This window comes from Bidens hawaiensis, unplaced genomic scaffold (genome assembly GCF_021521415.1).
Source record: "Bidens hawaiensis isolate Kalapana, Puna unplaced genomic scaffold, B.hawaiensis_p1.1 tig00014339_1, whole genome shotgun sequence".
NCBI lineage: Eukaryota > Viridiplantae > Streptophyta > Magnoliopsida > Asterales > Asteraceae > Bidens > Bidens hawaiensis.
The window spans coordinates 495,694-508,489 of NW_027492237.1; the positions used below are offsets into that span (position 1 = coordinate 495,694).

A 12,796-nucleotide genomic window follows, 5' to 3' on the forward strand; every position below is an offset into this window, starting at 1 on the left:
GACACATCCCAAACTTAGTACGCTTTATGTTATATTATCTCATATATATTAGTAGTTTGAAAAACCAATTTCCAATTCTTCTATCATTTTCCGTTATTTGCAAAAAAATTAAATTTATAATTCACGGGACATTTTTCTTTTTTTTCAACTTTTTTTTCAAAATATTTATTTTTGTTTTTGCTGAAAACATCAATTCCCCATTCTCACTCTTAAATTTCACATTGTCCTCTATGTGAAAAAAATAAATTACAAATAAAGTTTTTGCAAAAAATAAAAATAAACTAATGAATTTGAACAGACTATCCTGGTAAATTGACGATATGCCTCGTGAGTCGTACCCTCAAATTCAAATGCGATCAACAAACTAAATTTGAATAATGTAATTACTCACACATGAAAGCGGCAATCTTGAAGCAAGTGGCATCCTCACACTTGTTTAAAACCATATCTCATCAACCATCTCATAAGCAAACCTGGATCAACCTGAAAGTAACAGAAGAAACACCCGGCAGAGCAAATAAGTAAAAAAAAAAAAGAATGAAAACATAGGACCGGGTTGCCTCCCAGGAAGCGCTAAGTTTACAAAAGAATCTTCAGTCGGACTCGCTCCTGAAACCTCAATTCGGAGGCTTCCCTTGATCAACTTCCCATTAGTTCTCTTTACCACTCTTCTTTTACAATTAGTTGGGAAGGAACTAATTTCCAAACACATGTAGGCCCAAATATACGCATTCGGCTATATCCACCCATTATTGAAATTCTGATAATATGACCAATTCGGCATACTTTGATTCATGAGTCTATATATCTTTCTTCTTTGGGCTCTTGATTTACGTGGCGATCCACGGAAAACTATTTCTGACCAGCTCCATGCAAATGCGAATGATGTTTCACAATGAGATGCAATTTTTCATTCTTCAATTCTTCGTATATCCCTAGTGATTCCTCTTTGACATTTAGTTTCTTAACCGACTCCTCTAATAAGAAAACTTCAAGCTCCTCAATATCTCTTTCGGGGTTATAATCTCTCATACATATAGGAAGTTGGTATATTTTTGTTACAACTGTGGATGAAACGTAACAAATCGTATAATATCTCTTCTGGATGTGGTATGTCATCCATCATTGTGCCATACGAGTCTTTACAAACGAGAACATTTCCCATCTTATCAAACACCGTGCAGAATCTGGGCTCGTAGAAACACTCCATTAAGATCACTGTAAAGATAAATTTAAACAGAAAAGGATCACGGGCACCAATTACTAGTGATAAACAATATGTTAAAGAAAAACTAAGCTAATTTAAAGCCATAAACCAAAATATAGTAACCTAACTTATATGACTCAAAATAGACTCGAAATAACAAAAAGAAAAATATGGCTTCTTCGTGTGTACACATGAACTTGATTATCCATAGTAAATGAATCGATTGGATCTAGTCTTATGATATGATTGAGTGAATAATCGATTAGGTTAACTGTGTGTTCAGTGTGTGTAATGAGAGAGAATTTGGGTAGTGTAAGGAGACAAAATGAAATAAAATAAGAACTGATAATTAAATTGATAATTTACAGGGTATATAGAGGCGATGACTCATTCGTTATACATACATAACAAATGAGCATCCCATTCGTTACGTCATTCGTTATACAGACCATAACGAATAGACTTCTCATTCGTTAACAACCTTAACGAATGAGGCCCAAAATATATGGGTCTCATTCGCTATACAAACCTAGCGAATCAACCTTACATTAAATTACCAAAATACGTTAACAAGACTGAGACAACAAGCGATGTATCAACAAACTCCCCCTGGTCTCGAGCTTTGTGATCTTCAACTCTTGAATCTTCTGGTCTTCCATTCAGCACAACTATGAATTCCAAAAGCATGACAAACTCGAACAACACATTGAAATTGCATAGATGAAATAACACGTTGTTATCAGACTCAGACGAGTTAACAAGCCACATTGGATCAATTATCCAAATAAACTCAATCTTCAACCCAGAACCCAACACAGTCACCACTTCTCCCGTCTTGTCATTGTAGTACCACATATTGAATTTCTTGTAAAGACTTTGAGGAAAAGTCTTTAAATGAACTTTCTTCAATGTTCGATGTGGCTTCACATTCAACACCAATTTCCTTTAATGTTCGAGGTGGCTTCACATTAAAACTAATTTCCAATACGTTAACAAAGGCTGAGATGGCAAACGATGTATCAACAGACGATATCAGAGGTAGAATCTTCAAAGTCGGCATCATCAGATGAAACAGAAACATCATCTGACAATACTGGTTGATCATATACAATTGGATCTTGATAAGTATAAGATCTTGGAACATATAGAATTTCTCCTTTAATATAAACACGAACCAAATCTTCATTGTGTACATCAACCGAGGAAGGGAAAGAATCCAATAGACCATCATAATCGAACATCCAATCAGGTCCCTTGCCATCAGGTGGAGTGGTGTACCCTTGAAAATCAACATGGTACCATTCTTTAACACACCTTATAGAGAGATTAAATACTCGTTTCTTAGGCGACACGTACCCAAGAAAATAACCTTCTATAGCTTTATCTTCAAATTCACCCGCATCTTTCTTCAACATAGTACAAGGACACTTTAATGGCTCAAGGAATTGAAGGTTCGGCTTACGGTTATTAAGCAACTCATAACTTGTGTTTTTCAACTTCTTCACCTAGAGAACTCGATTCAATGTATAAAAAGAAATATTCACAGCCTCGTTCCAAAATTACTTGGAAAGCTTAGAATCCGCTACATAGTTCTAGCCACCTCATTTATGGTTCGATTCTTCCTTTCAGCAACCCTGTTCTGTTGTGGCACATAGAGTGCACTATATTCATGATGGATTTAAATACAATAGAACTCCCTCATGTTAATCTTAAACTCGATGTCATTATCACTTCAGACACGTCTCACTTTAAACTTGTAAATTGATTCGATCTTGGTGAACAGATTTTGCACAAGAACGGTTGTTTGATCCTTCGTGCTCGTAAATAACACCCACGAGAATCTGGATAGTGATCATTGATGACTAAACAGTACAAATCTCCAACAATACTTTCTCTATTCACGGGACCGGACAAATCCATGTGTAGATGTTCCAAAGGTGTATTGATTAAGTTGATCAACTTCAATGGATGTGACTTCTTCTTTTGTTTCCCTTTCTTGCACAAAATACAATGATCGTCCATATGAAAGTTCTTCAACAAAACACCTTCCACCAAATCATTTGTCATCAAATGATTCATCTTACGAATGTGGATGTGACCCTCCTCCTATCCCAAAGGATCTTGTCTTTCTCAGTTGCTTTTAAGATAAAACATGTTGTCAATGAGGAAGTTACTGTCGATGCTATATTAAGCACATAAATATCTCCAATCGGGGTGATCACATGACAACCATATATTCAGGAATAACAAATTATTGTTTAAGAATCACACATTCTTTATCAGTGAACAAGGTTGTATACTATTTATCACAGATCTGTGAGACGCTCAACAGATTATGATCAACCTTGTCACAATAATTTACCTTCTCAAATGTGATTCTACTATTTGAAACTTTACCTTATTTAATAATCAACCCACATTTATTACCCGCAAATGCAACATAACCCCCTTGAATATCTTTCACATTTGAAAGGAGATTAATACTGTCTGTTATATGTCGAGAACATCCACTATCCATGAACCATTTGTCTCCTGAAATAATCTTGGATGAACTCTACACATACAAGTAATTAATTAGTTCAAAAAGGCCACCCAAGCGGCTAAACCTCTGATTCCTTTCGGCATAACACAACTTTAGGTTTCCATGTTATGTTGATATAATTGATGAAACTGACTATAAGTAAAAGTTGCCTTTGACTTCTTCCTCAAATAAGATTCATCACAAATCACACCATTTTTCACATTTTACATATAGGTTTAACAAGCTTAACCTTTTTGATACTCACACTTTTCTTTTCATTGTTAACCCTAATCATCTTCCTAGTGCTAGTCTCACTAAAATTTATCTTAGTATCATCAATCTTGATTCATGTAACTTGCCTTTTAAAAATACTCCTAATCACAAGAACATGTTCCTTGATTAAAGGTTTTTCACACATTTTAACCTTAGATTCACAAACTTTTGCAGCATGACCTCATTCACCACATTAGAAACATGTTCTCACATCCACAAATATTTGTGGTGAACCAACTTTATCATGCGAATCATCAGGTTGAAAAGTCACAACCTTCACATTAGTGTCACCAAACTTGTTTTCATGTTTATATTTATAAGGAATTTTTACATATTTCCCCTTACTAAACAACATCAATTACATATTTCCACAACTAACTAAAGTTAATTACATGTTTCCCTTTTTTTCAAATCAAATGACCTATTTAACCCTTGTTTAAAATATCTAACAAATATATTGAATCAGTTTAGAATAAAAAAACAAAGTTATGTTAATAGTTAGAACCCACATCATCTTCTTCAACCTACTTCCAACGAACTCGATTATCCAGCCACTACATCACCATCACAAACCACCACTCCCATCACACTTTCCCTCTTTCTTCATGTCTCATATCTCTTCCAACCTTAATTCCACCTTCTATCTCACGCCCTCTCTTCTTCCACCGTCGCCCTCCAACAAACCACTTCCACGACGCAAATTCCCCCACTGCGAAGCTCTCAAACGGGTAAAACGAGATCAACCACGTTATATCTAACACTCTCTTCAAATTTGAAAAACATGGTTGTGGTGGTGGTCGCCGGAGATGGGTCGACCAATCCGTTAAAACAAGATGGTGGTGGACTGTTTGCCTGGTGGGTTGTGTGTGATGGTTAGGTTAGAGAGAGAGAGAGATAGATAGATAGATAGATAGATAGGAACTTGGCCGGAGAAGAGGACCACTGTGAAGGTGGGGTTACCACTTACCATGTTTACTCTAATTTCTTTTTGTGGTGCACCAAACCACATTTCTATATGCTTTCAGCTTTCTATTTTTTTATTTTTTATTTTAAAAACTAAGGGCATAATTGCCAACTAATAAATTAATTTAAATGAAATGCATAAATATGTAATATACATGGTTTAAAGAGGGGACATATGTAATTGTTTTCTTTAAGTTGGGAAATATGTAACTGAGCCACTTAGGAAGGGAAAATATGTAAATGCCCCTTTTTTAAAAATCTAAATTAGAACACACAGAGAAACTGTGAAGTGAATCTAATGCAGATGACTTCACGAACATTATGGGTTTTAGAAAATTTGATTAGTTTTCTTTTGAGATTTATTTTTAAAAATTTTTGATTTCACAAAAGCTTTGTCAATTTCAGTTAAACCCGGTGTTTTACGATTAAACACCTTTTCAATCAATTCAGGTTTCACCAAACTCAAAGGAAAATCTTCATTAGCAAACACTTGATTCAACCCTTTGAGCTTGTAAACCCTACCCTTTTTCACTTTATCATTATAAACAGGATTTATAAACTTCATTAAATCCTCATCTGAAATCACCTTCTTTTCAGATATTCTCTCACTCACACAAGAAATCTTAGAACCAAGCCTAGTTTTCTCAAAATCACACAGTTCACACTGAATATGATTTTCAAAGGGAATATTCTTATTCTTGTGAATCACAGTTGGTTCAAACACATCTTCAACTAATATACCATCATCAGTTTCAGAGAAAGCCAAATTGCTATGAACATGAGATATTGGAGTTAACTTTTTTTCAACATATTTTATTGGTTCCACTGGTTTAACATTCTCCTCTATAATAACTTTATCCTTACTCACAGTCACAGAAGGATCTATCGTCAACAGACTATCAATATCCACTTTTTGTAAATTTTCTGTGTCTGGTAGTTATGTATAATCATTATGAAAAGGATGAGGGATTTCAACAAACCCTAAACCAACTTTAACAACTTTTTGATGATTATTATTGACTTCAATGATTTCATTTAATAAAATGACGATTTTCTGAACTTTCCCAAGTTATTTTTTTTACTCCATTAACTCATTTTCTAGCTCAGTTATTTTGGTTCTTAACCTTAAAATCTCTTGAAACTGATTCTCAATGATTCCCAGTTTAGTATAATACTCTACTTTCAAATCATGTTTCTTTTGGACAAAGCAGTAACCTTTTGTTTATATTTTATATCGTTGTCAACCATTTGCCAATAATTATTACAAACAATAACAAGATCACACACTAATTGCTCAGTGTGTTGACGTATCAATTCAAGCTTAGACTTGGATTCAACACAATGAGAACACTCAATTTTCTTAGTTTCATCAGCAACAGAAGGAACAATATTAGAGGAGTTAGAACTAACATCTTCAATTTTTGTCATGCAAGCGAAGGTTCCATACTGATCAATACATGAGATTTCGGAATCTGTCTCTGACTCATCACTTTCTTCAATCAACTTCTCATACTTAGCATCCACTATCACACCCCAACCTACGCGGAACATGTCAGGCCACGCCATAATTTGTATCATAGCTCAAAGACACTAAAATAATAATAATTGTCAACATATAATTTTATTTATTCACAACAATTATACAAAAAAATTTCAAAGGAAAAATGAATAAATACAACAATTAAACTTTATATTTTTTAAGCCTAAAGTCCAATATGTGTCTTCACTTCAAATAACTTCCTATAACCACCTGCATTACGCGTAAAAATAATTTGTCAACAACACATGTTGAGCGAGTAACCATGGTTTTAGTATAATAATAATAATAATAATAATAATAATAGGTGTCGAGTTACCTCGACGATGTATGATCAATGAGGATGAGGATAAGATACCAACCAATCAGTAAAGCAGTAAACACATAATTCATATAGCAATCAACAATTAATCGAGTAATATCACAAACACACAAATAATGGAACTAGTTTGAGTATTATAATAATAATAATAATAATAATAACACACATAATGCCCCCAAAAAAATAGAAAAAAGGGATGTGATTACTCACCTTAAGTAAGGTGGACAGTAATGTGAACGCGGAAACGGTTAAGGCGAACTAGTTGGTTCCACAAGGAGTCTCAACGATAAGTCCTAATTATAGTGACAAAACTAAATAAATAACCAAACATAAAAAGAGACTCGATAATAAGGGTTTATAACGGATTTGGGGATCGATAAAGTGTTATATATGTTTAGATATTATTACAAGTTACTTTTTTGGGGTTTTAAACAAAAATGCCATCTCAATATTATATATGTTTATACAATTAAAACTTTTTATTAAGACTTTAGCGGTGACCGGTTCATTAAACAAGTAAAACTATTTTAGTTTATTTATTTATATAGTTATACTAGGTTAAACAAAGAAATAAATAAATAACAAAATAAATGTGTGTGTGTGTGTATAGTGACATATATAATAATATATACATACTCGGAAAAGTTTAGACGAAAGACAAATTTATTTTGTGTGTCTAGATATGTTCGATTCGTTAAAAGGATGAAAATAGTCTTTATTTTAATATAGATATTATTTAAATAATAATAATAATCATAATAATAATAACAACAACAACAAAAATCAAAACCATGCACCCAACTGGGTCGGTGCTTCAGTTTGTTAATGAAATAGATCATGAAAAGCTTAAACAGAACCTGTAACTAGTCCCAATCCTCATAAACCCTAATTTGTTCAACCCCAAATTGAAGATCCATTTCCCTCTGTCAATCAAAAATGACCGAGGGCTTTGATTAAGCATCAAAATCCGACCCAAAATCTTATAACAATTACCTGTTATAGGCTTGAGTTGAAGGCAAACGAGAAGTTAGGCTTTTGGCTAAGAACATGAACACAAAACGATCTTAAACAACTTCTCTTGTTGCAATTGACCTAGGAATTTGTTTTGGAAATTGATAAAGAGTATGTAGGATGATTCAATTGATTTATAGGCATTTTTTATAGGGTTACGAGGTCTAATCATCCACGAGTTTGTTAGTGATGATTTAGCTATCAATTAACATATTATTAACATGTTTAGCACGAAATTTAACGCTTACTTGAATGATTGAGTGACTTGTGGCTATGACCAATTCCGTGGTTTATGGCTTATTTCACGTATCAAGAAATCAAGAAAAAATGGGTAATGTCATGATAGTGAAGAATGAGGGAGAAGGAAGAAACAAAGTTTAAGGATTTTTCAATTGGGTCCCTAGGCTTTGGCTGGCGAAACAAATTAGGTTTGCATGGTTTAGGGGTGGAATTTGCACAATTGATAGTTCTATAATTTGTTTAATATCTAGTTAAACTCGCATACGAATTAAGCGAATAATGACCGAATAGATTTAAAAGTATTGATAATAACAATAATTCATCGTCTTTATTAAATGAGTAACGATCGTTTGATTAATAAATACATAAATAAATAGATGAAAGAAAAAAAGTTTAACGGGCGGGAAAAAAAAGTTAACGGGACGAGAAAAAAAGGTTAAGGGGCCGGGTTTCGGGTTATAAATTTGACGAATGTTACATCCACAATCATTTATTTCTGGCTAATCATAACCAGGTTAGCTTGCTGCACTTCAATAGATGTCTCACCTAATAGTCTTAGTGACCAATCTATCCCTTCATGTGCTATCATTGCCTTTGACTCACTTGGCTTTACTAATTCTACAACCTTTGGTTCACTGGTGCTATACTTCCCGCTTTGGAGTTTCTATCTTGAGCCCTTTGACCAAGAGAATACTATTTTCTTGGCTTATCACACTCTTTAGCAAAATGCCCAAAGTCTAGACAATTATAGAATTTCGCCTTTAGTTTATCAAAACCAATTCTCTTACTCATGGCTAGCAAGTCATGCCCAGTTCTGTGCATGTACTTCTTGATCTTTCTAACAATCATAGCCATGTTCCATTTCAAATCCATTAACTCAAGATCATTAGGATTTATTTAATCATAATCCTAATCAGTCATATCACAATTTGCAACTTGAATACCCACCAATTGTTCATATGAAAACATAAATGCACCCAAGAAAACAAAATGTTGCTTTTCTTCCTTGACGTTTACATTAGGTGGTGCGACAGAAAGAATTGAACCATTACTAGTACCAGGTAAACTAGAAAACATATGAGATTCAGGATTAGCTTCTAGAGGAGGAACCTCATGGTTTGCTTGAGTATAAACAGCTGTAATAGAGTGGATACACTTTTGTTCACAAGAATTTCCCACCATACAATGTAGGATTCTAATTACCCTTGGATGAACCTTGATACTTCAATTCAAACTCTCTTGCTTCCAATTTTTGCACAAAATCCATACTAGTAAGCCTTGGATTTCTAAAATATCCATTTTCAGTAAGTACCATCAAATAAGTTGAGTATGAATTTGGAAGAGCATTCTTCAAGGTATCAATCTGATCTCCTTCATCCCGGTTTATCTCAAATCTGGTTAATTCAGCCATCAAATGGCAAAACCTTGCTAATAACTCTCCAACAGTTTCACCATGCATAAAAGTTCTGGAACTGAAACTTCAACATGGACTTCTTATTCTCTTGTGTGTTTCTCAAGCTTCTTAATTTTAAAGCTTGATACAATGGATCAACTTGCTTAAAATGGTTGAATTGATGGAAACTATGTTAAGCTAAAGCCATGGTTAATGTAGAATAAGCCTTTGTTTCTATATCTTAGGCTTTAAGTTCTTCGGATGTCATTTGGGAAATTAATTTTTCCATCTGACCATAGCCAGGAGAATCAACAAGCAATCTGATATATGTATGCTCCAAGCTTTGCACACATTTTGGGTGAACCACTCCCAAATGAGCCCTAAATCTTAGATCCCACTTTGGAAAATCACACAGATTGTTAAGCTTTGGGGTATTAGCTTGAGACCCGATCTCAATATCGTAATTCAATATCTGTTGCATAATTGCATTTTAAGAAGCCAAAGCATAGTAATTTGCCATTTTGATAAGTTCAAGAATTTAATCTGTCAATACTTGAAAGTTAAGGGATGAAACTTGATAACTTTGAAAACTGTGGTAGCAAATGAGAAGTTTAAGGGTAATGAATGACACTAGATAGTGAAAGAAACTATTCAGTTATGAATAAGCAAGGATAATGAGCAACAATAAGACTTGACGAATGAGACTTAAAACAGTATGATGAATGAAATAGTGTAATGAACAATGATAGCGAATGAGGTAATGAACCAGGTAACGAATGAACAAGTAGTGAATAGGAAATAACATAACAAATGTGTGAACAATAAAGAATAGGTTGTTGAAACGGTTACCACAACCTAGTAACTGCTTAACGAATGAATTATAATGAATGAACTCATAAGTCTTCATGAAATTAATGAATGTACTCATCCACAACACCCAATCTAGATTCACTAAACAATCCAAACCTTTACCAAATCAATCCAAACCACTACCATTTAACTCGTAATACCAAAACCAAACCATATCAACCTCAATCCGAACACAATTCAGTCCCAAACTCCTCAATTCAGTCAAAATAACAACCAATTTTGACTCCAAAAGTCAAAATTCAATACGTTTAAACACTGTACTTTCCTTCTAAACTTGAAATCAATCCAAATGATCAAAATAATACAATTAGATCAGTCCAAAGCATTTACATATCATTACGAACAAACCTATAACCAAATCAGTATCAATTATCATCTGTATAAGCTTCAATTAATTGATTTTAGGTCCATAATATCCGATTTCAAATTCGTTCAATTATGTTAACAATTACTTCTCGAAACATAGATTTGTTGTCCTAATTCGAGTTGATAACAATCAACTAGACATCCGAAGCTCTGATACTACTTGAGAACACATGAGCTTGATTATCCATTTCGAATGGATCAATTGGATCTAGTCTTATGATATGATTGAGTGAATAATCAATTAGGTTAACTAGGTTTTTAATGTGTATAACGAGAGAGAATTTGGGAAGCGCAACGAGACAAAACGTAATGAAATAAGAACTGAGAATTATAGGTGATGGCTCATTCGTTATACATACTTAACGAATGAGCGTCCCATTCATTACGCCATTCGTTATACAGACCAAAATGAATAGCCTTCATACTACTCATTCATTAACAACCCAAACGAATGAGGTCCAAAACATATGAGTCTCATTCTCTATACAACCCATAGAGAATGAGCCTTACATCAAATTACCACAATACGCCGATACATTAAAGCTAATTTCCAATACGTTAACAAAGACCCGAGAAGACAAACGATGTATCAACACTTCGTGGGTCGACCATAAATTCTCGATCACACCCCTACGCTCTATGGTAGCTCCTTCGATGACGGTGGGTTATCGATCATGCGTTAGTGATTAGTAATAACTTCTTGATCTTGGATTCGATAACAATTCATGATTAGAACTGATATTCATAAATAGTTGCCAAAACACCCGAATGTTTATTGTAAAAAGAAACTCATTAAAAACTTAACTACAATAATGAAAACCTACACGACATATATAAACAAAGATATGTTAGACTATACATAGGATTGATAAAATAATAAGAATTATTTTTTAATAAATCATATCCTATGAACTTAAACCTTTAATTAGCTTATATTAGAAGTAACAGCTTACCATTTAACTTGTACCTTTCACGTCACGTTATCTTGCCTTGCACACTCTAATACGAATTCACCATCTCAAATAATAAACATAGCTAAATCATTTTTCAAAATCTTAGTACAATATCTTATATCATAACTTCTCATGAGGGAATGGAGTTGATGGATATGTAAGACTTCAAACACTAGGCATTATATTATAGAAACTTTTAGTTCACAAAACATTCTCAAGCAAACTTTATTTTGGCATATACATTTCCTTAAGTTATATTTGGTGACTTTCATTCCTGCAGGGAGACCAGCTACTATCCATTACAACATTGAATCAATATCTGGGTACTTTAGTAAAGACATTGTAAAAGTTGGTGATCTAGTTATCCAACATCAGGTGAATTTGACAAATTTGACGTCAGGTTTTGCCGTTGCATTCAAGTTGCTTAGAAGGTTGAAGTGTACAACTAATAACACTTGTAATCTAATCAGGAATTTATCGAGGTAACAAAAGAGCCTGGTCTAACATTTTTGGCTGGGAAGTTTGATGGTATCCTTGGGCTTGGATTTAAAGAAATATCTGTTGGTAGTGCTATCCCAGTGTGGTATGTTAGTTAGGTACTTTTTTATGTCTATATCTATTTTGAAACATACAAATAAACGAACCATACGAACCATGTATACTTTGGGTTTTTGTCTTCAAGATCTAGTTAACGATCACATCTTTTCATTTTGGTCTAAAAACGTAATTTTTTTAGATGATTTATTTTTAAACGGCTTCCACATGTTTTACATGTAAAAAAACACAATTTCACCACATTCGCTTTCCTTAGATTGTCGATTTAGCCAAAATGAAAGGATGTGATCCTTAACTAGATCTTGATTGACAAACGTAATTTCACCACCCTGATTTATTTTTAAACTGCTTCTACGTGTGTTTATATGTAACAGTCTCTAAATTAATTATGTAAAAATGTGTTTTTTACATGAAAAATGAATTTCTTTAAGTATTTTCTTTACATGTAAATTGAATAGTTCCCCAGTTTTTCACTTTTTTTAAGTTCATTTTTCAACTTGTCCACACACACACACACACACACACACACATATATATATATATATATAGGATCAGGATCATGAGAGAACCTTTTTGAAATTTAGA

The 12,796-nt window shown here is 33.5% G+C and overlaps 1 protein-coding gene across 1 annotated transcript in view; it reads left to right on the forward strand.

Moving 5' to 3' along the window:
* LOC143546434 (aspartic proteinase oryzasin-1-like) overlaps positions 1–12,796 on the forward strand; it is a 40,411-nt gene that overhangs the window by 12,629 nt on the left and 14,986 nt on the right. The window contains exons 3-4 of the mRNA XM_077038103.1: positions 11,937–12,031; positions 12,127–12,239. Coding sequence (XP_076894218.1) covers positions 11,937–12,031; positions 12,127–12,239 — 208 coding nt within the window. The remainder of the gene's footprint in view (positions 1–11,936; positions 12,032–12,126; positions 12,240–12,796) is intronic.